General features: G+C 40.2%; 2 protein-coding genes across 3 annotated transcripts in view; one reads left to right on the top strand and one right to left on the bottom strand.

The window, feature by feature from the left end:
• Positions 1-1,116: 1,116 nt before the first annotated feature.
• On the top strand, positions 1,117-6,733 carry LOC134338472 (neurofilament heavy polypeptide-like). Its single transcript, XM_063034306.1, has 3 exons — positions 1,117-2,165; positions 2,407-2,531; positions 4,281-6,733. The coding sequence occupies exons 1-3, from the start codon at positions 1,125-1,127 to the stop codon at positions 6,187-6,189; spliced, it is 3,075 nt and encodes a 1,024-aa protein (XP_062890376.1). The 5' UTR covers positions 1,117-1,124; the 3' UTR covers positions 6,190-6,733.
• Positions 6,734-22,787: 16,054 nt separating this feature from the next.
• Positions 22,788-24,733, bottom strand: part of thoc5 (THO complex 5) — a 66,184-nt gene continuing 64,238 nt past the window's right edge. For both annotated transcript variants that reach the window (XM_063034240.1, XM_063034241.1), the window contains one exon: positions 22,788-23,321. In XM_063034240.1, coding sequence (XP_062890310.1) covers positions 23,258-23,321 — 64 coding nt within the window. In that variant the 3' untranslated portion in view covers positions 22,788-23,257. The remainder of the gene's footprint in view (positions 23,322-24,733) is intronic.

Genomic DNA, 24,733 nt, shown 5'->3' on the forward strand with positions numbered 1-24,733 from the left:
ATGCTTTGAAAATAATTTGCAAAATCAACTTATACCATAAGGTATTAATGCAAAAAGCTCGCTTCAAAAATGGAATTTAATTGTTAATCTCTGGCGGTAAACTCAAAGTCAACTGCTAAGATTCTGCGTTATTCAGTCACTGGATCCTACCAACTTTTAATCAAAATCTAATCAAAGAAATTCAAAGACTGTAGTTATATCTACCTTCCGTTTTAAAAGCTCTATATACTTATTGGCACATGGTTTTTATAGCTTTATACAGTAGTATTTATCACTCTATAGCAAAGGTCACACCTTCCTCAAACACAGCACTGCGGAAGGCGCTGTCCTGAAACTTAGTGCTGAAAATGCGCTCTGTCTCACATTAAAATAAAACTTTCTCCGCACTATATGTTTGTCGGGCTTATTTTTTTTCTCTCTATTTAAAATACATATAACTAAAAATAACATGAACACAAACACCTTTTAATCGAGTCATATTTTGCTCATTAATAGTTAAAGAAATCTGAAATTTTCCGATTGAGCAACATAACATTTTTACCAAAGAATCGAGTTTTATATATGCATACTCGCACGCAAACTTTCCAATGATTTGATTTAAGAGATAAAATAGGAATAAGACGCCTCCTAAAAATTTTTGAATAATTAATATCATTGCGGAATTTAATGACACCTCGAGGCAGAGGACAAAATAAGAAGTTTTCTTACCGTTTACATTTTCCAGGGACCGTTCAAGTCTTTGACTACATTTTGCCATAATAAAATATTTATCTTAACTTTATAAGATGATCAGAACTCTAATTTTTCTGTGCATCTGTTACATCATGATTTAACTATATTGAAGTAGGCGAAGGACAGATAGAATTTTTATTCAAAATAAATTGTTATTATTAGTTTTCTTTTATCTATAAGGGGAACTATCTCGATAGCCTGATGGTTGTCTTTCGGGGTGGGGTGCGTGTGTGTGGGGGGGGGTGGTTTGGTGGAGATGAGCTAAGCTATATTTAGCAGATTGGCGACTGAGATGTGGCTGGAGCAGTTGCTGCCAAATTAGCACATTCTGCAGCGTATAAAAGGCGCAGCCGCCTCCCTCCCCACTGCAGTGCAACTCTTCCTTCCGCACGATGAGTTACAGTCTGGATACAATGTTCGGCACCAGCTCCTACCGCAGGATACTAGGGGACTCGCCCCGACCCGCATCCCGATCCGCAGGCTCTTTAGCAAGCAGCGGCTTCCATTCCCAGACATGGTCCCGGAGCCCTAGCACAATTACCTCCTACAAACGGGTTGCCCCAAGTCTGACCGCCAACTTCAGCTCGCAGATCACGGCCTCCACGGAGAGCCTGGAATCCGGGGCCATAAATGGAGACATTAGATCGCGCAACGAGAAAGAGATGCTGCAGACATTGAACGATCGCTTCGCCACTTATATCGACAAGGTACGGAACTTGGAGCTTCAAAACAAAAATCTAGAGGCGGAGGCCGCTTCACTGAGGCAGCAGCAAGCCGGCAGATCAGCCATAGGGGAGCTGTACGAGAGAGAAATCAAAGATCTGCGCAATGTACTGGTGCAGATCAGCAATGACAAGGCGCAGCTACAGCTGGAGCAGGAACACCTGGAGGAGGACATCCAGCACATCAAACAGAGATACGAGGATGAAAGCAGGATGAGGGAAGAGATCGACGCCAGCATCAGAGCCCTCAGCAAGTATATCGAGAACGCAGGTTTGACAAAGGTAGATTTGGACAAGAAACTCCGGTACCTTACCGAGGAGGCTTCTTTCATGAAGGCGAATCACGACGATGAAGTTAGAGATTTGCTGAATCAGATCCAGGGCTCACAGATAACTTTGGAAGTGCGGGATTCGCTGAAGTCCGACATCACTGCGGCTCTCCGAGAGATCCGCGCGCAGATGGAAGGCCATGCGGTCAAGACCACCAGTCAGACCGAGGAGGTATTCAAAGTGAAGCTGGAAAGGCTGAACCAAGCCGCCAAGGTCAACACGGACGCCATTCAAGCAGCCCAGGATGAAATCTTAGAATATCGCAGGCATCTGCAGTCCAAGAACACCGAACTGGAGACGTTGAAGGGCACAAAAGACTCATTGGAGAGGCAAAGGATTGAGATGGAAGATAGACATAATGCGGATATTTCCAGCTATCAGGTATTCTTTAGTTACTTATCTCAGTAATTTACAATAGACGATGTTTTTGAAAAAAAATCCTAATGGCATTCGCTTAACATGTAATACAAACTTTGAGAGTCAAGTGTATATTTTATAAATGTCGGCGGTCCTCAGATTCCCAATTCTAAATGTTAACACACTAGCGCAATTTGATTACGAGCTCTGCATCGTTAAAGGCTTAGTGCGCATTTACATTTCATTAAAATAATTAATGTTACAGGATGCGACACAACAACTTGAAAACGAATTAAGGAATACAAAATGGGAAATGGCTGCACAACTCAGGGAATACCAAGACTTGCTCAATGTTAAAATGGCCTTGGATATTGAAATTGCGGCTTACAGGTAAGATGTCAAATGCGAGATGTGTTGAGTGAATGTGAAGGCACAAGGATTCAATTTAAGAGGAATTGGCAGATAATGTAAATACTCACAATGTCCACGCAGATGTCACAAAGTCCCGAGATTTTACAATATAGATTGCAGGAGGTTTTGGCCTTGGCACCCAAGTACGAAACAATCATAAAATGGCCAAAGAAAACTAAAGGAGGATATTTGTGCTCTTCATTCTATCTCTCACTTCCCTATCCTTCTCTGTAGCCCAGCTGTTCCCATGCCCCAGTCAACCACAGAAGTACAGGGGTTGGGATATCACGTTATGGCTGTACAAGATATTAGTCAGACTGCACTTGGAACATTATATGCGGTAGTGTTCTGTGAGGCTGGGTATAGGAACAATGTCATTAAACTGGGAAGGCTTCAGAAAAGATACATTAGGTTGCTGTCGGGACTGGACCATAAGACCATTAGACATAGGAACAAAATTAGGCCATCCGGCCCATTGACTCTACTCCCCTATTCCATTATGGCTGACTTATTATCTATCTCATATTCTCCATTCTCCTTCATTTCCCCCAATACCTTTGACACCCTTGCTAATCAAGAACCTTCACATTAAATATACCCAATGACTTGGCTTCCACAGCTGTCTGAATGAGGCAATGAATTGCACAGATTCACCACACTCTGGCTAAAGAAATTCCTCCTTATTTCTGTTCTGAAAGCATGTCCTTGTATGGAAGGCATAAGCTATAAAAAAAAGAATGGATAGATTTCTCCTAGACTATTTCTCCCGGAGCATAGGAGACTTAAGATTGACCTCAAAGAGATTTATAAAATTAAGAGGTGCATTCATTTTGTGAATGGTTACAGTCTTTTTCTTAGGGTAGCGGAGTCTGAAACACTAGATATAGGTTTAAGGACAGAGGGGGAAACATTTAAAAGATATCTGACAAGCAACCGTTTCACTTAGAGTAGTGGGTATATGGAATGAACTGACAAAATGGAGTGGTAGTGCTGGGTACAATTTCAATGTTAAAAAGTCATTTAGATAGGTGCAAGGAGAGGAAGGGCTTGGAGGAAAATGGGCCAAACATGGAAAAATGGGACTAACTCAAGAAAGCAACTTGGTTGCCATAGATCTGTTGGGCCAAAGGGCCTGTTTTTGTGCTCCACAACTATATAACTCTGCTGCTTCAATTCCCTTTTGAATCCACTTCCACCAAGGGGTTTCAGATCCCATCCACTCATTGAATAAACATGATTGTTTATTGGTCACTGTAATTTATTTGGCAAATATAGTTGTATCTAAATTCTCTGATTCTCCGCATTTCCTCCATTGAGAACCATTTCTGTCTATCTATTCCATCTATTTTGAATACCTCGATCACGTCTCTTAATCTTCTCCAATTTTTGTATGGAGAACAATCTGCAGCTTCTCCAATCTTTTTCCATTACATAGGTCCTTTAACTCCTGAACCATTCTAGCAAGCCTTGTCTGCAGTATAGAAAAAAATCAATAGTGCTAGAAATATACAATAGATGAGTTGACAACTAAAAGAGAGCATGGCATCCTTTTTCATTGCAATCCTATTTCTGTTTCATAAGGCAACCGTCTGCCGTGTATTTCTACCATTTTAACTTCTGATGCACTTTTGTACTCAATGTTTTTTCTTGTTTGGTTCAGAATTGTAAAGTATCAACAGCAGTTGTCTTAGTTAAAATGTATGACTATTGTCATTTTATTTTGTAAAGGAAACTTTTGGAGGGTGAAGAATCAAGATTTATTGGGGCAAGTCCCTATTCTTCTATCGAAGGGTATCATAAAGGACCCTTAGTGCCAAATCATATTAAACTCAAGTCTGATGAAATAGCCAAAGTAACTGATAAAGAGGTGGAACAAGTGGTTTCAGAAGAAGTGGAAGAAAAAGTAACCACACCAGAAGAAACTAAAGAATCTGAAGAGGCTGGAGAAGAAGAGGAAGAAGAAAAAGAGGAAGCAATAGAGCAAGAGGGTGACAAAGCAGAATCAAAAGACAAGCAAGAGACTAAATCTGATGAAGAAGGTGTTAAAGATGAAGACACTAAAGCCAAAACAGAGATGGAAGAAGAGAAAGGAAAAGAGGAAATAGTTAAGGAAGAAGATGTGAAAAAGGGAAGCAAGGATCAAGCAGAGGACAAACAAGCGGAACCAGGCAAAGATCAGAAAGAACTAACGATAAAGGTGGAAGATAAAATACCAGATGAACCAAAGGTGAAAGAAAGCCCAGAAAAGGAGCCAGAGGCTAAAGAAACAGAAAAGAAGGAAACAGAGGAACTCTCTGAACTAGACTCTAAAACCAAAGAATCTGAAGAGGAAAAGGAATCAGAAGCAGAATACAAGGATGAAGAAAAGAAAGACAGAAAACCAGAGCCCGAACCAAAAGAAAAAGAGGCGAAGAAAGACATTAAAGCAGAGCCCAAACCTGAAGGGAAGGAGGAAAAGGAAGAGGCAAAACCAGAGCCCAAACCTGAAGAGAAGGAAGTGAAGAAAGAGGAAAAACCAGAGCCCAAACCTGAAGAGAAGGAAGTGAAGAAAGAGGCAAAACCAGAGCCCAAACCTGAAGAGAAGGAAGTGAAGAAAGAGGAAAAACCAGAGCCCAAACCTGAAGAGAAGGAAGTGAAGAAAGAGGCAAAACCAGAACCCAAACCTGAAGAGAAGGAAGTGAAGAAAGAGGCAAAACCAGAACCCAAACCTGAAGAGAAGGAAGTGAAGAAAGAGGAAAAACCAGAGCCCAAACCTGAAGAGAAGGAAGTGAAGAAAGAGGCAAAACCAGAACCTAAACCTGAAGAGAAGGAAGTGAAGAAAGAGGCAAAACCAGAGCCCAAACCTGAAGAGAAGGAAGTGAAGAAAGAGGAAAAACTGGAGCCTAAACCTGAAGAGAAGGAAGTGAAGAAAGAGGAAAAACCAGAGCCCAAACCTGAAGAGAAGGAAGTGAAGAAAGAGGAAAAACCAGAGCCCAAACCTGAAGAGAAGGAAGTGAAGAAAGAGGAAAAACCGGAGCCTAAACCTGAAGAGAAGGAAGTGAAGAAAGAGGAAAAACCAGAGCCCAAACCTGAAGAGAAGGAAGTGAAGAAAGACGCAAAACCAGAGCCCAAACCTGAAGAGAAGGAAGTGAAGAAAGAGGCAAAACCAGAACCCAAACTTGAAGAGAAGGATGTGAAGAAAGACGCAAAACCAGAACCCAAACCTGAAGAGAAGGAAGTGAAGAAAGACACAAAAGCAGAGACCAAAGAAGAAGCAGGACCAATAAAAGAAGCATCAAAAAAGCCTACAGAAGTTGAACAAGCTAAACCAGAGTCCACTAAAGCAAAAGAGCCTGAAAAAGCAACAGACACTAAAGAACAAATTGTAGACCAGAGTAAAGAAAGTGACAAAGGAACAAAAGATGAGATGACAGAGACAGCGAAAAAGACAGAATTACAGAAATCAGCCCCAGAGTCCACAAAAGATCAAAAGGAAGAGAAATCAGATAAGGAGTCTATAAAGGAACAAAAACCTGAAGTTAAAACAGAAACACAAGTTAAAGATAGCAAAGAGGGAAAATCAGAAAAATCTTCCAGTACCAAAGAAGAAGCGAAGATAACAGACACAACTCAAAAGACAGAAGAATTAAAGGCATAATACAGATTTAAAGGGGAGAAAAATCACCAAAGAAATACTGCATCAAGGAGTTTATCAAGTACTGTTGATAAACTGCCATGATAATATCGTACCCTGTTTAAGATACAAGGTGTGGTAAGAAATAGACATTCACTAAGGAGGCAGATGAATGCATCAATGATAACTTATATAGCAGAATGTGATTTATGCAGAATGCTAAGCAACTTGAAGAGTATGAATAATTATTCTGCCTCATTAATAAGTGCATTTAAAACGACTGATTGTTTGAGGTATATCTATCACCTGCAGATAAAGAGTGTTTGCTGAGTTATATTAATCGAATGATGAAACAGTCATGAATTAAACCTAAAAAAAAGTCACGTCCACAATTTAAAATGTGCACCAACAAATACTGGCAATTACTTATGAAGTGCAATATATAAATAAAAAGCTTAAAGGATACAATGTGCCTCTGTAGTATATATTAATGCTAATACATGCTTACATTATTAAAGTATATGTATTACGACAACATAATTAAAAATGATTGCATTTTCTTTGAATAAAGCAGCAATTTTTAAATAGGAACCTGATGGATTCTCAAGGTCTGTCATTTGTTCTAATGCTTATGTGAGAATGTTTTGCTTGGGGGCAGTAGTGTAGCAGTCAGTGTAACGGTGTTACAGCACCAATGACTCACATTCGATCCTGCCATTGCCTGTTCTCCTCGTGACCACATGGGTTTTGTAATGGTGTGCCATTCTCCGGCATTACAATATGTATGGATCACTAGTTAAATTAGTCACATGGGTCTAATTGGGCAGCATGGGTTTGTTGGGCCAGGAGGACCTGTTACTGTGCTACATTTCTAAAATAAATAAGTAACACTCACAAAATGCTGGGGGAACTCAGCAGGTCAGGCAACACCGATGGAAATGAATAAACAGTCGACGTTTCAGGCCGAAACCCTTCTTCAGCACTGGAAAGGAACAAGGAAGAGGCTAGAATAAAAAGGTAGAGGGAGGAGGAGGAGGATAGCTGGGAGGTGATAGGTGATGGTAGGCGGGTGGGAAAGCTCGGGGGGTGGCAAGGAAGGAATCTGATAGGAGAGGAGAGTGGCCCATAGGAGAAAGAGAAGGAGGAGAGGATCCAGGGGGAGGTGATAGGCAGGTGAGAAGAGGTAAGAGGCCTGAGTGGGGAATAGAAGAGGGGAGGGGGGAGGGAATTTTTTTTAAAAATCAGTAGGAGAAATCGATGTTCATGCCATTAGGTCGGAGGAAACCCAGAAGAAATATAAGGTGTTGCTCCTCCACCCTGAGGGCGGCCTCGTTGTGGCACAAGAGAAGGCCACAGATCGTAAGATAAGAAGCAGCTTCCTGAACAAGTTTGGCACTGCATCGAAGAAGCTTACAGGATTCAGATTCAGCATAAGACCGTAAGATATTGGAGCAGAATTTGGCCATTTGGCCCATCATGCAAAATTTCCTCTCAGTCCCAATCTCCTGCCTTCCCCCTGTATCACCTCCTGCCCTAACAAAACAAGAATCTGTCAACCTCTGCCTTAAACATACATAAAGATGTGGCCTCCATAGCTGCCTGTGGCGATGAATTCCACAGTTTCACTACTCTCTAGCTAATTCCTCCTCACCTCCATTGTAAGAGGATGCCCCCTCTATTCTGAGGCTGTATTCTTTGATCTTACACTCTCCCAGCATAGGCAACTTCCTCTCCATATCCAAGGCCTTTCACCATTCAAAAGGTTTCAATTTGGTCACCCCTCATTCTTCTGAATTCCATTGAATACAGGCCCAGAGCCATCAGACATTTTTCATAATGGCGAGCCATTTAATCCTGGAATCATTTTCGTGAACCTTGTTTGAACCTTCTCCACTTTCAGCATGTCCTTTCTAAGATAAGGGGCTCAAAATTGCTCACAATACTTCAAGTGAGGCTTCACCAGTGCTTTATAAAATTTCAACATTACATTCTTGCTATTATATTCCAGTGCTCTTGAAAGGAATGCTAACATTGCATTGCCTTCCTCACCTCGGACTCCCAAGTCCCTTTGCATCTGGTTTTTGTATTTTCTCTCCATTTAGAAAATAGTCAACCCTTTCATTTCTTCTACCAAAGTGCATGACCATACACTTCCTGACACTGTATTCCATCTGCCATTTCTTTACCTATTCTCCTAACCTAAGTCCTCTGTAGCCTCTCTACTTCCTCAAAACTACCTGTCCCTCCACCTATCTTCATATCATCTGCAAACTTTGCAACAAAGCCATCAATCCCATCATCCAAATTATTGACATGTAACATAAAAAGAATTGATCCCAACACAGACCCCTGTGGAACACCACTAGTCACCGGCAGCCAACCAGAAAAGGCTCCCTTTATTCCCACTCATTCCCTCCTGCCAATTGGCCACTGCTTTATCCATGCTAGAATCTTTCCTGTAATACCACGGGCTTGTAGCTTGTTAAGAGCCTCATGTGTGGTACCTTGTCAAAGGCCTTCTGAAAATCCAAGTACACAACATCAACCAATTCTCCTTTGTCTATTCTGCTGGTTATTTTTTTCAAAGAATTCCAACAGATCTGTCAGGCAAGATTTTCCCTTGAAGAAACAGCCTATTTTATCATGTGCCTCCAAGTACCCTGAGACCTCATCCTTAATAATTGACCCCAACATCTTCCCAACCACTGAGGTCAGACTAACTGGCCTATAATTTCTTCTGCCTCTCTCTCTTCTTGAAGAGTGGAGTGACGTTTGCAATTTTCCAGTCTTCTGGTACCATTCCAGAATCTAGTGATTCTTGAAAGATCATTACTAATGCCTCCACGATCTCTTCAGCCACCTCTCTCAGAACCCAGCATGATGCTAATGCACAGTTATAGGAAAAAAGAAAAGGGATGTAGTCTGTTAGCATGCGTAAATGTTTGCAATTTGTATGCTATCATGCATAAAGCAAAACAAGCTTGTTTTGCGCTAAATTTTAAAACTATAAGTTATCATATTATCACCCTAGTCTAATGGTAGCACTAATGCTAATGTCTATTATTTCTCCTTTTCCAGGTAGAATAGCAACCAACACATACAAAAACACAATTAAGTTGTCAAGAAGATGTACAGTATATCTGCAACCTGTTCAAGAGATGACAGTGTAATTTCTCTCTCTCTCTCAGCCTGGTACAACAAAACACAGCTGAAGGATGTACTACTTCCTCTGCTGAATCACCCATAAGATCAGAGGAGATTCACTAGATTATCAAATAATTAAATACAGTAGATCGTACTTAGTAGCTTAGTATTGCTTAGTAGCAATACTGAAATAAACTGGCTTCACTGGTACTGAAGTTTTGATTGTCACAGCCATCCGAATCTAAAGTGTTGGAATTTGAAGAATAGAGCCATAGAACACTACACCACAGAATCAGGCCTTTTGGCCCATCTAGTTAATGCTGAACTATTATGCTGCTTGTTCCCGTACCCCTCATCCATGTACTTATCCAAATTTCTTTTAAGTGCTAAAATTGAACACACATCCACCACTTCTGCTGGCAGCTCATTTCAGGCTCTCAACACCCTCTGAGTGAAATAGCTCCCCCTCATGTTTCCTTAAATATTTCACCTTTCACCCTTAACCCCGTGACCTCTAGTTCTAGTCTCAACCAACCTCAGGCGAAAAAAGCTACTTGCATTTACCCTATGCCCCTCATGATTTTGCATACTTCTAACAAATCTCCCCTCTTTTTTGTACACTTCAGGGAATTAAACCCTAACCTATTCAACTTTTCCTTGTAACTCAGGTCCTCAAGTTCCAGCAGTATGCTTGTGTATTCTCTCTGCACTCTTTCAGTCTTATTGATATCTTTCCTGCAGGTAGTTGACCAGAACTGTACACAAAGTAGGCATCACCAACATCTTATACAACGTCACCAGGCCGTGGCTGGTGATGTTGTAAATGATGTTGGTCCGTGGATCCAGAGCCACCTGCAGGCTCGCTCAGCAGCCTTTGTGGTGGTCTTGATGGCTCTTTCCCTTGCAGCCCTGTAAAGCCAAGGAGAGAGTAGCCAGCTAAATGTCTATACCTCACCTCTACAGGCTCTCAAAGTGCCCTCCGCCCCTGTCCCTGGCACTGCTCTACCTCCTCCTGATATTTGGCCTTCTTAGGCTTGAGTGCCTCCTCAATCCGGTCTTCTCAAGGCACTCTCAGTTCTACCATGACCACCTGCTTCAAGGTTTCTGACAGAACGACCCTGCCAGGCCTCAGTGATGACGATGTGATGAAGCCAGAGAACTTTGGTTACTTCCCAAGACCGACTCTCGGTTCCTAGTGAGACGCTGTGGGGAGCCACCCTGTTGATGATTTGGGCTGAAGCTGTGGTTGGCCTCCAGCTTTGGCACAGGTTCTGGGCTTTCTGAATGGCCGAGGAGATGTTTTCTTCCACTGTCTTCAGCGCTTGGTCATGGCACAAACTGTAGTGGCCTTCTCCCTGGGCTTCTGGGCAGCTGCTGAGGACGTGCCCCAGGGTCCCTCTGCCAGGGTAGAGAGGACATTATGATGCTTCACTTTATCCCCAGGCCAAAAGATAAAGATCCTGGATCATGAACTTGATGCTCTAGGGTTCTTCCTGCCAGATCCCAGTACTTTGATAAATTTCACCAAATCTAAATAAAAAAAGCTTATTGTATACTTGATAGAAATACATTTAACTGGAGGATGCTGATTGCTTAATTTAGATATATGAGACAAAAATATTTTGGAAAGGATCACTAAGTAAGAAATAAAACAATATACATCAAGCATCATTTTAAATATAAATTGGATGAACAAAAGTAAATGACACAAAAACTAGAATTGTTTCATGATTGCAATCATTAATAAGATTCAAATTCTGCTCATCACCATCATTATGAGCTGTGCCGTATGACGTGGGCAATCATGGTCTTTGACCATCATTGCTCTTGACAAATTTTTTCTACAGAAGTGGTTTGCCATTGCCTTCTTCCGGGCAGTGTCTTTACAAGATGGGTGACCCTAGCCATTATCAATACTCTTCAGAGATTATCTGCCCGGCGTCAGTGGTCGCATAAGCAGGACTTGTGATATGCACCAGCTCACTAGCTGTTCATACGACCATCCACTACCTCCTCCCATGGCTTCACGTGACCCTCACTAGGGGGTTAAGCAGCTGCTACACCTTGCCCAAGAATGACCTGCAGGCTAGAGAAGAGGATTGTCCTACACCTCCATTGGTAAAGACGCATCTCCACTCCGCCACACAAATTCTACTAGTTGGTTGAAATGATCCACATTGGGTGACTGCAGGGTAGTGAGTTTTCAATGAGTTGGCATTGGAATCTGAAATTTAAATTAAAGTGTATTAGAACTTAAATCTCTTTTTTCTTTACCAGCTTTCCCTCTTCCGTTTCTGATGATGTTATCTTCTTCCTTGGATGTTGTTGGTTTCTCAAAAAGAGGACCAATCATTCATGTGTGATCTTGATAGCCAGTATTGACAGAATATTTTGTTGGTGGATATTACAGCAAGTGCAATCTTACCTTCACTGTGGTTGTGGGTGAGATTCAGATCTCCCCCAGAACCATTTGGCTCTTGGCCTATTCGTAGACTTTTTCCAAATGGGAACCAGAGAACTGAATACTGAAATGGAGGCAGGTGTAACTGGCTTGGCCATAAGTCATCAATATTCCAAAGTATGGCATCAAAAGGAAAACACTTCAATGGTTGGACTCCTGGAAAGAAAGATAATAAGCCCTGCACTAGGACAGCTTTAATGATGTTCTTCGAAGTAGTGTCTTAGGGCCAATCATCTTCATTTACATTATCAAGGATCTATCTTCCATTATGAGGTCAGAAGTGGGGGTGATCACTGATGGATATATGATATTGAATTCAATTTACGACTCCTCCCCAAGTGAAGCAGCCTATGCCTTCAAGCAGGAAGGACCACAAGTAACATCTATGTCCAAGCAATAACTATCAAAAGGGGGTCTAACTTTTGATTGAATTTTCATCATGGAGTCCCTTACTATCAATATTCTGGAGTCACTGCTGACTAGAAACTCAACCAGAACAGCTTTGGTAATATTGTGTCCACAAGAACAGGTTGGAGGCTGGTTGCATTGTAGCTGACATCACAAAGCTTTTCCGTCACTTCGAAGACACAGGTAAGGAGTGTGCTGGAACACAGTGAATGAGTGCCGTGTTGACAAGTCTCAAGAAACTTTATGCCATTCATGATACACCGGCTCCCTTGATTAGGATGTCCACATCATGATCTTTCTATCTCTCTAGCAATGTAATCAAGCTACATAATGCACCAGAACTGCTACACCTGTCAAAATCACAATCTCTACCACCAAGGAGGACGATGCATTGGAACTCCATCACTTGCAATTTCCCCTCCAACACATCACCATTCCTTTAATGCTGCTGGGTCTAAATCTTAGAATTCACTGTATCTTAACATTATGGAAGTGCTTCCATTGTCTCAAGAAGTTGGCTCATCATCATGTTAGTTTTGGGAGCTCGGGATTGGCAGCAAGTACTGAAATGCTAACAATGTCAAAATCCTGAAATTTATAAAGCAATACAGGCACCTTACTATGCAAAATCAACAGTGGTACCTGAGACCTTCTTGCTCTCTGTCATTCAGTATATCAATCCAGAAACTACATGGGATGAGGATTAATATATATTAGAGCAGAAAATGCATTCCCATTTTGGTTAACAAATACCAACATCAACTACTTCCAGTTCATGCAGAGTTGAGTTTTACTCAGTCTGACCCAACATGATTCAAGAGTCTGGGAAGTACTAAGTAATTTAAAAGGATTCTCACATATACAAATTGTGTTTGTTTTTTTTTAAGTTGGGGCTTGCATTTTAATTCAATTTCTATTGCTTTCCATTGTCATTTTGATTCCTCGTCAGTAGTTTGAGAAATCTGGAAAAAATCCAACCTGCCAGCGAAGTATTAATATTACAGCATACCAAAGCTGGGAAGTTTTCTTAAAAATAGGCTCCTCAGCACTGCACAACTCAGACAACAATTCAAGTGGTTTTTGTCAATTGTACAGGAGTCAAAATGTACCCTGAAACTCTTGATCTCCTGGGAGTGCTTTACATGAAATGCTGTCACAGGAAAGCAGCATCTTATACCACCCAGGACATGCTCTCTTCTCGCTGTTGCCATCAGGAAGAAGATACAAAAGCCTCCAGACTCACACCACCAAGTTCAAGAACAATTACTACCCCTCAACCATCTGGCTCTTGAACCAAAGGGGAAAACTTCACTCAACTTCAATTGCCCCATCACTGAACTGTTTTCACAGCCAATGGACTCACCTTCAAGGACTCTTCATCTCATGTTCTCAACATTTATTGCTTATTTATTTATTATTATTATTATTTCTCCATTTGTATTTGCACAGTTTGTTGTCTTCTGCACTCTGGTTGAATGCTTATGTTGCATGGTCTTTCATTGATTTTGTTATCATTATTATTTTATAGATTTATTGAGTATGCTAGCAAGAAAATGAATCTCAGGGTCGTATATGGTGACATATACGTACTTTGATAAATTTACTTTGAACTTTATTTGTTGATTGTCTTTAAAATCTAGTGGAGGTTTGCAGATCCATTTTCTATTGAAGAAGAAGAAGAAGAAAGCCCTTAATTCCGAGTGGAGTCATCGGGATGCCGTCATGACGGCATGTTTTTAAGCAGGCTTTCTCATTTTTTACGAGGCCGAGTTGCTAGCTCGACGCTCAACCCAGCACGGATGGAAAGCGTGCAAGGGAGCCAGCTGGATTTGAACTCGGGAGCCTCCGCTCCGAAGTCCAGTGCTGATGCCACTACGCCATCAGCCGGCCATTTTCTATTAACTTCATATAAATACAACTTCATCCTATAAATCAAACATAAATAAAGCAATTAAATTCACCTGCAACAAAAGGACATTTGCAACATGGTCAGAGATTATTTGGTCCTCTGTGTTTTTACCTGTTTCCCAACTAATCTCACCTTCCATATATCTGCACATCATGTTTCCTCAAGTACACATTCAAGTACTTCTAAGATTGTAAGGTTTATTTGTCACATGTACATTGAAGCATGCAGTGAAGTGCATTGTTTTGCATCAAATCAAATCAGTGAGAGCAAGTGTGGCAAGTGTCACCACACTTCTGGGACCAACAAAGTATGCCCACAACTTATTTACCCTAACCATAAGTCTTTTGCAATGTGGGAGAAAAGTAGGGCAATGAGAGGAAACACACATAATCTCAGGGAGAACAGATAGTAATGAGAATAAGTCTCTGACTGATGATCACAGGTGTTGTAAAGTGATTGTGTTAACTGCTAAACTATCTTTTAGTATTTCTATGCGTTACCAATAGTCCATACTCAGGGGACAGGATCAAAAATGGAATATTTAACAGGGTAGTCTACATTTAATTCAGAAATACCGCCCACCAATTTAAGCAGATGGAAAGTGTTTAAAAAATAACATCTCACCCCATTCACAAAAATTCATGGTTTTACAGTTGCAGTCTAAGAAGATTATGGGAATGCATTTGGAAGTAATTTGACTTCACAGGGTGAAATTGTATTTAGTCAACACCTCAACTGCCAATGAAAAAGATAAACATTCAGCCCAAGCTAGTAATTATGTCAAGGCAATATCCCTGAAATGCAAGGATTTTTCTTGACAATGTGAAATAAAATAACATGCAAATGGTTTGAAAAAGATAAAAAAAAATGAAAAATTATAATTGCATTAAACTCAGTGAAGTTTTGCGTATTTAATGCTTTGAGAAAACTGTCAGCAAGAACTGTAAGGTGTTTCTGAACGATCTGTTATTTTTTTTGAAGTTGTTCCAGGGTTTAGAAGGTATATTTAAGAATTTTAGGTGGCAGGGTGGAGACATGTCTCTACCAAAGGTGGGGTAAGGCATTCCTTCCCTCTGCTAGCCTGCAGGTCACCCTTGGGCAAGGAGTAGAACCTGCTTAGCCCCCTGACCATGTGAAGCCATGGGAGCCGGTGGTTGTATGAGTCGCTGGTGCATATTGCAAGTCCTGATTATTCTCCAGGCAGACAATCTCTGAAGAGCATTGATAATAGCTGGGGTCATCTGCCTTGTAAAGACAATGCCCAGAAGAAGGCAATGGCAAACCACTTCTGTAGAAAAATTTGCCAAGAACAATCATGAGCATGGATAAGACCATTATCGCCCATGTCATACGACATGGCACATAATTCACATAGCTCCAGAATACTTATTAACAGGTGGATTCTACAACAATTAATCATTTTATCTAAAACAAATTTGCAAAATTATAAGGATGAGAGGCAAGAACTCCGACAGAGTGAGCCATCAGATTCACTCACTGGGCAAGGGGGAAGAACTCTCATTCCTTACGTGCCCAACACCAGATCCCCAAATCAGCTGCTGTATCTGAGTTTTGTCATGAGAGGAGATTTCCAGGAAGACAGGGGTAAAGATCCATGAAAGTGCTTAATGGGACTGCCAAAGAAGAATATTATATTGATATGGGATACAACTAAGCAGGAGTACAGAAATAACTTAAATGTGAAAATAAAGTTGTATCTGTTGTTATTGAGAGTAATTAACACCAAGATATCGCATATTATATAGCCATATAACAATTACAGCACGGAAACAGGCCATCTCAGCCCTTCTAGTCTGTGCCAAACTCTTACTCTCACCTAGTCCCACCGACCTGCACTCAGCCCATAACCCTCCATTCCTTTCTTGTCCAATTTAACTTTAAACGACAACATCGAACCTGCCTCAACCACTTCTGCTGGAAGCTCATTCCACACAGCTACCACTCTCTGAGTAAAGAAGTTCCCCCTCAAGTTACTTCTAAACTTTTGCCCTTCAACTCTCAACTCATGTCCTCTTGTTTGAATCTTCCCCACTCTCAATGGAAAAAGCCTATCCACGTCAACTCTGTCTATCCCCCTCATAATTTTAAATACCTCTATCAAGTCCCCCCTCAACCTTCTACATTTCAAAGTATATTAATGAACCTAAGTCATCAAATTAAGATAAATGGTGAACTTGGCCTCTAGGTAATGCTTCATAAACACAATTTTTAAAATCTGTATTTCCAAGCATCTTGATTTCTTTTCATGACATTGCAAACAGATTTATAGGAAAGTTTCTGGCAAAGCTCCTTGGAATCCCAAGGCACTAACATATCACTGTCATATTCTATCAAATGGTTGCTATGGGCTCATTACAGCACTGTTCTCTCTTAGCTGTGCTGGTGCGCGGCTGCGCTGTAACTGAAATGCTCCCGTGCACATAGCCTTTGTTGCCATGCAGCTAGGATTTTAACATTATATAAAAGAAAACTCCAGCTGTTACCATCCAGCAGGATTTTTCTTTTATATAATGTGAATGTAATTTTGAAATCAGTGTTAATATAATCATGAAATACCTTATAATTAATATGTCAATGAATATAGTCCATAAATCTTCTAAATAATAAACATACCTCAACCTTTACTTTGAAACATTTTAGAGCTTCAATGTATTTTGGAATGAACATATGCTCAGTGGCACTTTATAAGGTACATGTATCTTGTTCCTGATCTCCTTCTGCTATGACCAATGCACTTCAAGGTTTGATGTGTTGTGCGTTCAGAGGTGCTCTTCTGCACACCACTTTTGCAACACGCGGTTATTTGTGTTACAGTCACCTTCCAGTAAGCTTGAACCAGTCTGACCATTCTTCTCTGACCTCTATCATTAACAAGGCATTTTCGCCCACAGAACTGCCACTCAGTGGGATGTGGTTTTTTTGTTGTTCCTTGCACTATTCTTTGTAAACTTTAGAGAATGTTTTGTGTGATAATTCCAAGAGATCAGCAGTTTCTGAGATACTCAAACCACCCCATCTGGCACCAACAATCATTCCAGGGTCAAAGTCACTTAGATCACATTTCTTCCCCATTCTGATGTTTGGTCTGAACAACAACTGAACCTCTTGATCATATCTGCATGCTTTTATGCATTAAATTGCTATGACATGATTGGCTGATTAGATATTTGCATTAATGAGCAGGTGTACAGGTGTACCTAATAAAGTGGCTACTGAGTGTATACTAGCATTATAAACAATAGTAGACAGATCTGTTCCCTCTTAAGAAAAAGTTAATTTCCAATTTCTAATCTAAGATTTTCATACCTAGGAACGTATAAAGCACCTGAAAAAATTTTGGATATAATTCTAAAAAATTATAAAGGCAAGAAATGAAATTTTCCCAGCATGAAGAAAGCTCCTAATTGTTCTCAGAAGTTAGCAATTCCCAACAACATATGACATGCATTTACTTGCAGCGGCCATTTCTAACGAGCCAATTGCCGCTGCTGGGGACCCCTGCAGATTTGTTACACCCTTCAGTCACTCCAAGAACGATGTTCCACAAAGTCAAAGAAATGTATTTGATCCTTTATTAGCAGCTAGCAAAGTCTTGAAGCGATGCAATTAAGCATAATTAAGTGTAAATAAGTGGAATTAAGTTTAAGTAAGTGATCAACAAAAGATATGACATCTGTTGGTCACCAGCTCCAAAATGCCCAGAACAAAGCACAGAGATGTAACTTATCCCCTTTGTTTCTACCACACCCCCACTCACATGACTAGTTACCACCCTACACAGAATCAATTCACAACACAGAAAACAATGCAGATACAAAACAGATGAATGGCTCCTACACTTTTGGATGAAAGGAGTAGACCCTAAAAATGAATTAGTACATCAATTTACTTAATGAATGCTACAATTAAGAAGCAGCACTGTAAGATGAACAATATAAACATTACATATAAACACAATAATTTGCAATTAATACGTGACATTAACAATGGAATCATTACTTGAAATATTAACAGTGATTCTCTTTTCCACAGATGCTGTCTGACCTGTTGAGTCTATATTTTTGTGTGTTTTATTTTCATCAGATATCCAGATCTGCAGATTCTGTTTTTCATTTTCATTTATGAAACATTCTTTTTCCATCACTCCAGAAATGATGTCCATCTACTGACGTACAGAACAGCCATTAAAAAAGATTTCAAGGAGAGTTTGGGAGGAACATATTGTACGTTATCATCACGTAAGAGTCATATGCAAGCATCAGCAATCCACAATTCTACTGATACCGATCCCGTACTCCAGAATTCTTATCTTTATAATTACTGGATATTATTATGAACTTAATTTGCAAAATACTGATAAAAATCCCAAAGTCCCCAGATCACTTTGGCATAGAAATCTTTCTAATGAATTATTAGTTCTAATTGTAATGGCATTTAAGTGCAATACACTAATGGATTTAACATGAATGATTTGCATGAGTCTTTTCATAACAATTCAATACTAAATTTGAATTAAGATTCCCAAACATGCTGGATATTGGGAGGCCTTGACATTAGAACGTTAAAACATTAGAAAGATTTTGACAAGAACCAAGCCGGTCAGCCTGTCAAATCCCTATTCACATAGTGCGTTGAAAGAACTCTGAAGTTTAGATTTGAAGGTCTCTAAGGCACTACTCTCAACTACACAACTAGGCCGTTTGTTCCATGTGTCCACAATCGCTGCATGAAGAAATGCTTCCTGATGTTAGTCTGAAATCTCCCTTTAACCAGTCTCCACCTATGGCCCAGTGCCCTTGCTGATGGATTAATTCTGAAGTAGCAGCTGGCATCCACCTTACTTATACCCTTAATGGTTTTGAACACTTCTATCATGTCTCCTCTCATTCTATGTCTACTTAGCTAGAAAGATTTAATTCTTTCAATCTCTCTGCATAGTTCATACTCTGCAGACCTGGAACGGGTCTCACCGTCCTTCTCTGAACTCTCTCCAGTGCCTTTACATCCCTCACAAAATTATACACAGTACTCAAAGTATGACCTCACAAGCTCATTATACAGCTTGAGGAGAAGATCTCTAGACTTGAACTCCACTGACTGCATTATATAGCCCAACAGTCAATTAGCCTTCCTAATCACTTCTGTGCATCGTCTAGATGTTAATAGTGATGAGTCTACCAGGACACCAAGATCCTTCTCATACACTGCACTTTCTAACTCAAGACCCCCCCCCATTGCATATTTACCATATATCTAATATTTCTACTTCCTATATGTAATATTTTACATTAAATTTCATCTTCCATTTATCTGCCCACATCTGGATTTTGTTTAGATCTAACTGTATTGATTCCGCTGCCTGAATGTTATCAGCCCAGCCCCCTAATTTTGTGTCATCTGTAAACTTTACTAGTTTATATGTTATGTGTTATCTAAATCATTAATGTAGATTAAAAATGGCAGCGGCCCCAAACCTGATCCCTGGGAACCCCACTTTTAATATCTTCAAGGTGTAAAACATTTCCCTCAGGATCAATAATGTATATCTACCTAAACAACAGGAATTCTGCAGATGCTGGAAATTCAAGCAACACACATCAAAGTTGCTGCTGAACGCAGCAGGCCAGGCGGCATCTGTAGGAAGAGGTACAGTCGACATTTCAGGCCGAGACCCTTCGTCAGGACTAACTGAAGGAAGAGCTAGTAAGAGATTTGAAAGTGGGAGGGGGAGGGGAGATCCAAAATGATAGGAGAAGACAGGAGGGGGAGGGATGGAGCCAAGAGCTGGACAGGTGATTGGCAAAGGGGATATGAGAGGATCATGGGACAGGAGGCCTAGGGAGAAAGAAAAGGGGGGGGAACCTAGAGGATGGGCAAGGGGTATAGTGAGAGGGACAGAAGGAGAAAAAGGAGAGTGAGAGAGAGAATGTGTGTATAAAAATAAATAACGGATGGGGTACGAGGGGGAGGTGGGGCATTAGCGGAAGTTAGAGAAGTCAATGTTCATGCCATCAGGTTGGAGGATACCCAGACGGAATATAAGGTGTTGTTCCTCCAACCTGAGTGTGGCTTCATCTTTACAGTAGAGGAGGCCGTGGATAGACATGTCAGAATGGGAATGGGACGTGGAACTAAAATGTGTGGCCACTGGGAGATCCTGCTTTCTCTGGCGGATAGAGCGTAAGTGTTCAGCGAAATGGTCTCCCAGTCTGCGTCAGGTCTCGCCAATATATAGAAGGCCACATCACCCCAGCCAACTCACAGGTGAAGTGTCGCCTCAGCTGGAAGGACTGTCTGGGGCCCTGAATGGTGGTGAGGGAGGAAGTGTAAGGGCATGTGTAGCACTTGTTCCACTTCAGCTCTTGATAGCATAAGTGCCAAGGAAGTCCCAAAGTTAAAATTCCTCAAATTAAGAGAATAATCATAGCCTTCAACTTGCAGAGCATTTTTTTCCAGTTCACAATTTGTAATGAATGCTGTAAAATAATTAGCATTAAACTTGGATTTTTTGTTTGCAACATTTTCAGTTTCTGTTTGGTCAATTGGCATCCCACCAGAGCATGTAATTAGTTCTTGTGCTGCAGTGCAGATCTCACTAACGCTTATTCTCACTCAAAGGTTATGTCTCTGGAAAAAATATTAAAAAAGGCAATGCAGCGGAATACAACTACACTGAAAAAACTGGAGGACACAGAGTGGAATGAATCATGTTCCCCCTGGGCAAAGCATGCAATTTCAAAACAGGTACTTCTACTCTTCCCTGTCTGAATACAAATTTTACAACACTCCGACAAAGGTGCAATTTTGCATTTCCAACCACCACTGATTTTCTCTTAGTGATGGCAAAATGTTAATTTGGGTAACTTACATAGATGGTGCTGGTTGTAAATATTGCTATACTGATATCAGCACTTCCTAAAATTGCTGTAAGCATTTCTGAAGACTTTTCCTATTTCACTGTGTTCTTTCTGCTTGGGGACTTTGTGAACTACAGTTCCAAATGTTAATTAAATGCTCATTCATATTGAATATCTTTGATCTTTTCATATTGAAAACTTTCACTTAGTAGAATGAACTGAAGGTTTAAGGTGGAGGATGGATATGAATTTCTGTAATTATTGGCTGGCATTGTCTAAAATAGCACTACCTGAGGAAGAAAATTACAGCAAATAACAATAAGCTGTATGACTTCCTGTGAAAATGTAATTGGGATGTCATACTCATTCATATACCAATTACTCACCTCTTCTGTGGAGCAGTCTACAATTCCTATATTGGCCAACATTAAACACAGACCACAATTCACTACACTGGGAAAAAAAACAATGCAACTCTATATAAATGTTTCCTCTGCTGCTGTTACTTATAATGAGGAACCCATTACAATTTTACCTGTCAAATGTGTTTTTATGACTTCAAGTCAATCATTCATCACTCCTAAATTTCATTTTCATTTACTGGAATACAAAAAAGCCAAGTTTTGAAAGGTTTTATAATTTATTAAATATACTCAACTTTGACCCTTAACACGAGGGGTGTAACATCATGACTTTTCCACATTAGTCAACAAGCATATTCTGTTTACTTTAGCAATGAACTTTATGATCACTGAAAATTCATGGCACTTTTCAAACTGCAGTTGATATGCCTTATTACTTGTAGACCATCACTAAAATGGAATTGATCACTGAAGTACTTTTTCTGTATTGTTGGAGCTGCAAACATTACACTGGAGGGAATGTCATCGACGAAGCAACTGATGACAGTCTTGAACATTAGCATCAGCATCACTTGTTCATTGTACTGGGAGCTGAGATGATTGCCTTTAAGAATCACAACCAACTTTCTTGTGCTAGGAATGACTGCAATTATGGGTAGCTTAATTCCCAATTTCCATCAGTCTCAATTGTACACAGGGTCCTTAATGCTATATTCAGTTAAATGTTGCTTTGATATTGAATTATGTGATGGATGCTAAAGAGCTCCTATAGGAAGTTAAGCTAGATGGGGCACCTAGTCTCACTCATCACTCAAATAAAGATTTAACAATTTTCACACTGGAATTGAAGATGAATTAATGATTCTTGTCTTAAAAAGATGGTCTTCAAAAGCAGATTAGATATGTAAATTATATACGCTGGAGGAACTCAGCAGGTCAGGCAGCATCTATGGAAATAAATAAACAATTGATGTTTCGGGCTGAGACCCTTCTTCAGGTTTCATATGCATTTGAGATTTTATTTTACATAATAATGTTCGTTTTTTTTTTGCTTGTGTGTGTGAGTCCATGAGTGTGCGTCCGCATGTCCGTGCGTGCGTCCGTGATGATGTCTTTTTCATGGCTTTTACAAGGCGTGGGGTGAGAGAGAGACTGTGTGGCCACTCCTCACACAGACACTTTTGCAGTATTTTCCTTTTTATTTTATGAGGTCGAGTTGCGATCTCGACACTCAACCCGGCACGGATGGAAAGCGTGCTCGGGGGTGGACCCGACTAGTTTCGAACTCAGGAACCTTCGCTCCCAGGTCTGGCGCCGATGTCGTTGCGCCACCAGCCGGGCCAGTACATAATAATGTTTATACGAGAATTAATTTCTCCAAAGTGTTTCCTTTCGGAACAAGTCAGAATACTTTAAGTTGAAGCACACTAAGTAATTTTGTCACTACACGCTTGCTCAGTTATATTGCAGAATTTTATTACAGCTTTTCATTTCTTAATTACAAGAAGAATGATTTAATGGTTTGCTGCCAGTCATCGAGACAAAAATGGAAAATTCATTGTTTTACATATCTTTTCAATAATAAAACTAAACTTTAAGAAACTCAGCAGCTAAAATTTATTTGTAAATCACTCAATGGCAATTTAAACTGAATTTCAATAATAGTTGAAAGAGATACTGTACAACAAAAGCCAATATATTCACAAAAAACATTTGCAAATATCTTGAGAGACAAAATGCAAGTCCCACCATGAAATCTGCATCATCATCATATTTAATCCAAAGTACAAAGCACACAGCTCTAACACTGATGCACATAGTTTTTGCTGTTTCATCTCTAAATTTTAATCCAAACTGGTGTGAAAGGTCCATAATGTTAACAGCTACACTGCGCTGCAGCGTGAATCAGTTTCATTCAAGTATTGCTGAGTCACCGGTGTGTGAAGAATCCCTGTGGATGGTTATATTTAAACGGCTTGATTCGATTAGGACCTCTGAAGGAAGAAAGAGTGAAACCATAAAGATTTCTGTACATCTGGGACATCCACAACTAATTAAACAAAGTAAACCAGCCAAGTTAAAATTAATTCAACACATTTCCTTTCTCAAGTGACTGAATGCCTTTGATACTTTTGAAGGTTCTCTCTCTCAATTGTCCTTTTCCTACAGGTTCATGGGCTGCAATAATCCTTGGTCACTCAAGTGCCACCCTCCAAGAGGACCACAACCTTATTGTTGGGTTTGGAGGCTCGTGTGCCTCAAGGACCCAGAGAGCTAAGTTGTAATTTGGCTCTTGGTAGGGTCACCCATGCCAAACAGGTTAAAGGGTAGAGGCTAGACTAAGAGTCGTCCACCGGTCCTCCAGCTCAGGGCTAACAATGTTGACTGGTCAAAAAACAATTGTTACAGGAACAGTAATGAAGATGGAGGACCTTTATTGCTGCCCTAAGCACTGGTGGCATAACAGGCAGTGAGTAAGTAATTGAATTGCTACATTCATTGTGACGTGATCTTGGCCAGCACTTGTGCAGAATACCACTGCACAAACTGCCATCATACATTGTTATTGAAAAGAAATATTTATACTTATTTCCCCAAGTTCACTACAGCCATCCCAGCTTCCTCTTTTGGAGAGCACGTGTGTGCATAAAGCGCCGGTACCACATTCAAGTAACCACCAACTATTTGCCCAAAATAAAATTAGTAAAATTTAATTGGGAATCAAATCTAGGTCCTTGAAATTGTAGAGATTAACACAGTATATGAATGTAATCCAGATATTTCAGCTCCGTTTTGAAGATCTGATATTCAGGTTTGGAATTACACAGAAAACGGCTGCAAAATACATAAACAATAAGCAATAAATTTAACAAAATATACAAAATCAAAATAGTCTGAAAGGGCTCATTTAAATGCTATTTTGCAAGGTACTCGAAACCAACTTGTATTTATTGCATAAGTTTTGCTTAACATGATTGTGTAGTATCACATAGAATATGAAGTGTCTGGAATCATGAGTTATCCTAGTTTGGTATGGAAGTTGGAAGCTGATCTTATGCAAAGTTTCCTCCTATTGTTATCCAGCGACCATGCTTAAAATGTACATTAATGACATGGTCTCACAGATACCAGGTGTAAGATCTGTTCTCCATCTGCATTGTATTTTGTGCTGCGCGTTTATTGAGGTAACTAATCACAAGTGGGGATGTGGTAAAGTGATGGGAATAAGTTACATCTTCATGCTTTGCTCGTTGCAGTTTGTAGTTTGGGACTGGCAGCCGCCCTATCCCTTGCTGACAGCTCAGTTCTGCTTAGCTTACAATTGGGAACACATATATTTCATCACTTCAAGATTGTATTTTGCTAATTGCTAATAAAGGGTTTGACTTTTGGAACAATCATTATT

This window comes from Mobula hypostoma, chromosome 27, assembly GCF_963921235.1.
Source record: "Mobula hypostoma chromosome 27, sMobHyp1.1, whole genome shotgun sequence".
In the NCBI taxonomy this organism is placed as follows: Eukaryota; Metazoa; Chordata; class Chondrichthyes; order Myliobatiformes; family Myliobatidae; genus Mobula; species Mobula hypostoma.

Excerpts from the sequence above, each read along its gene's own strand:
- LOC134338472 (XM_063034306.1), top strand. The coding sequence starts at position 1,125 with ATGAGTTACAGTCTGGATACAATGTTCGGCACCAGCTCCTACCGCAGG. Across the intron at positions 2,166-2,406 it reads CGGATATTTCCAGCTATCAG|GATGCGACACAACAACTTGA; the intron begins GTATTCTTTAGT and ends TTAATGTTACAG. Across the intron at positions 2,532-4,280 it reads ATTGAAATTGCGGCTTACAG|GAAACTTTTGGAGGGTGAAG; the intron begins GTAAGATGTCAA and ends TATTTTGTAAAG.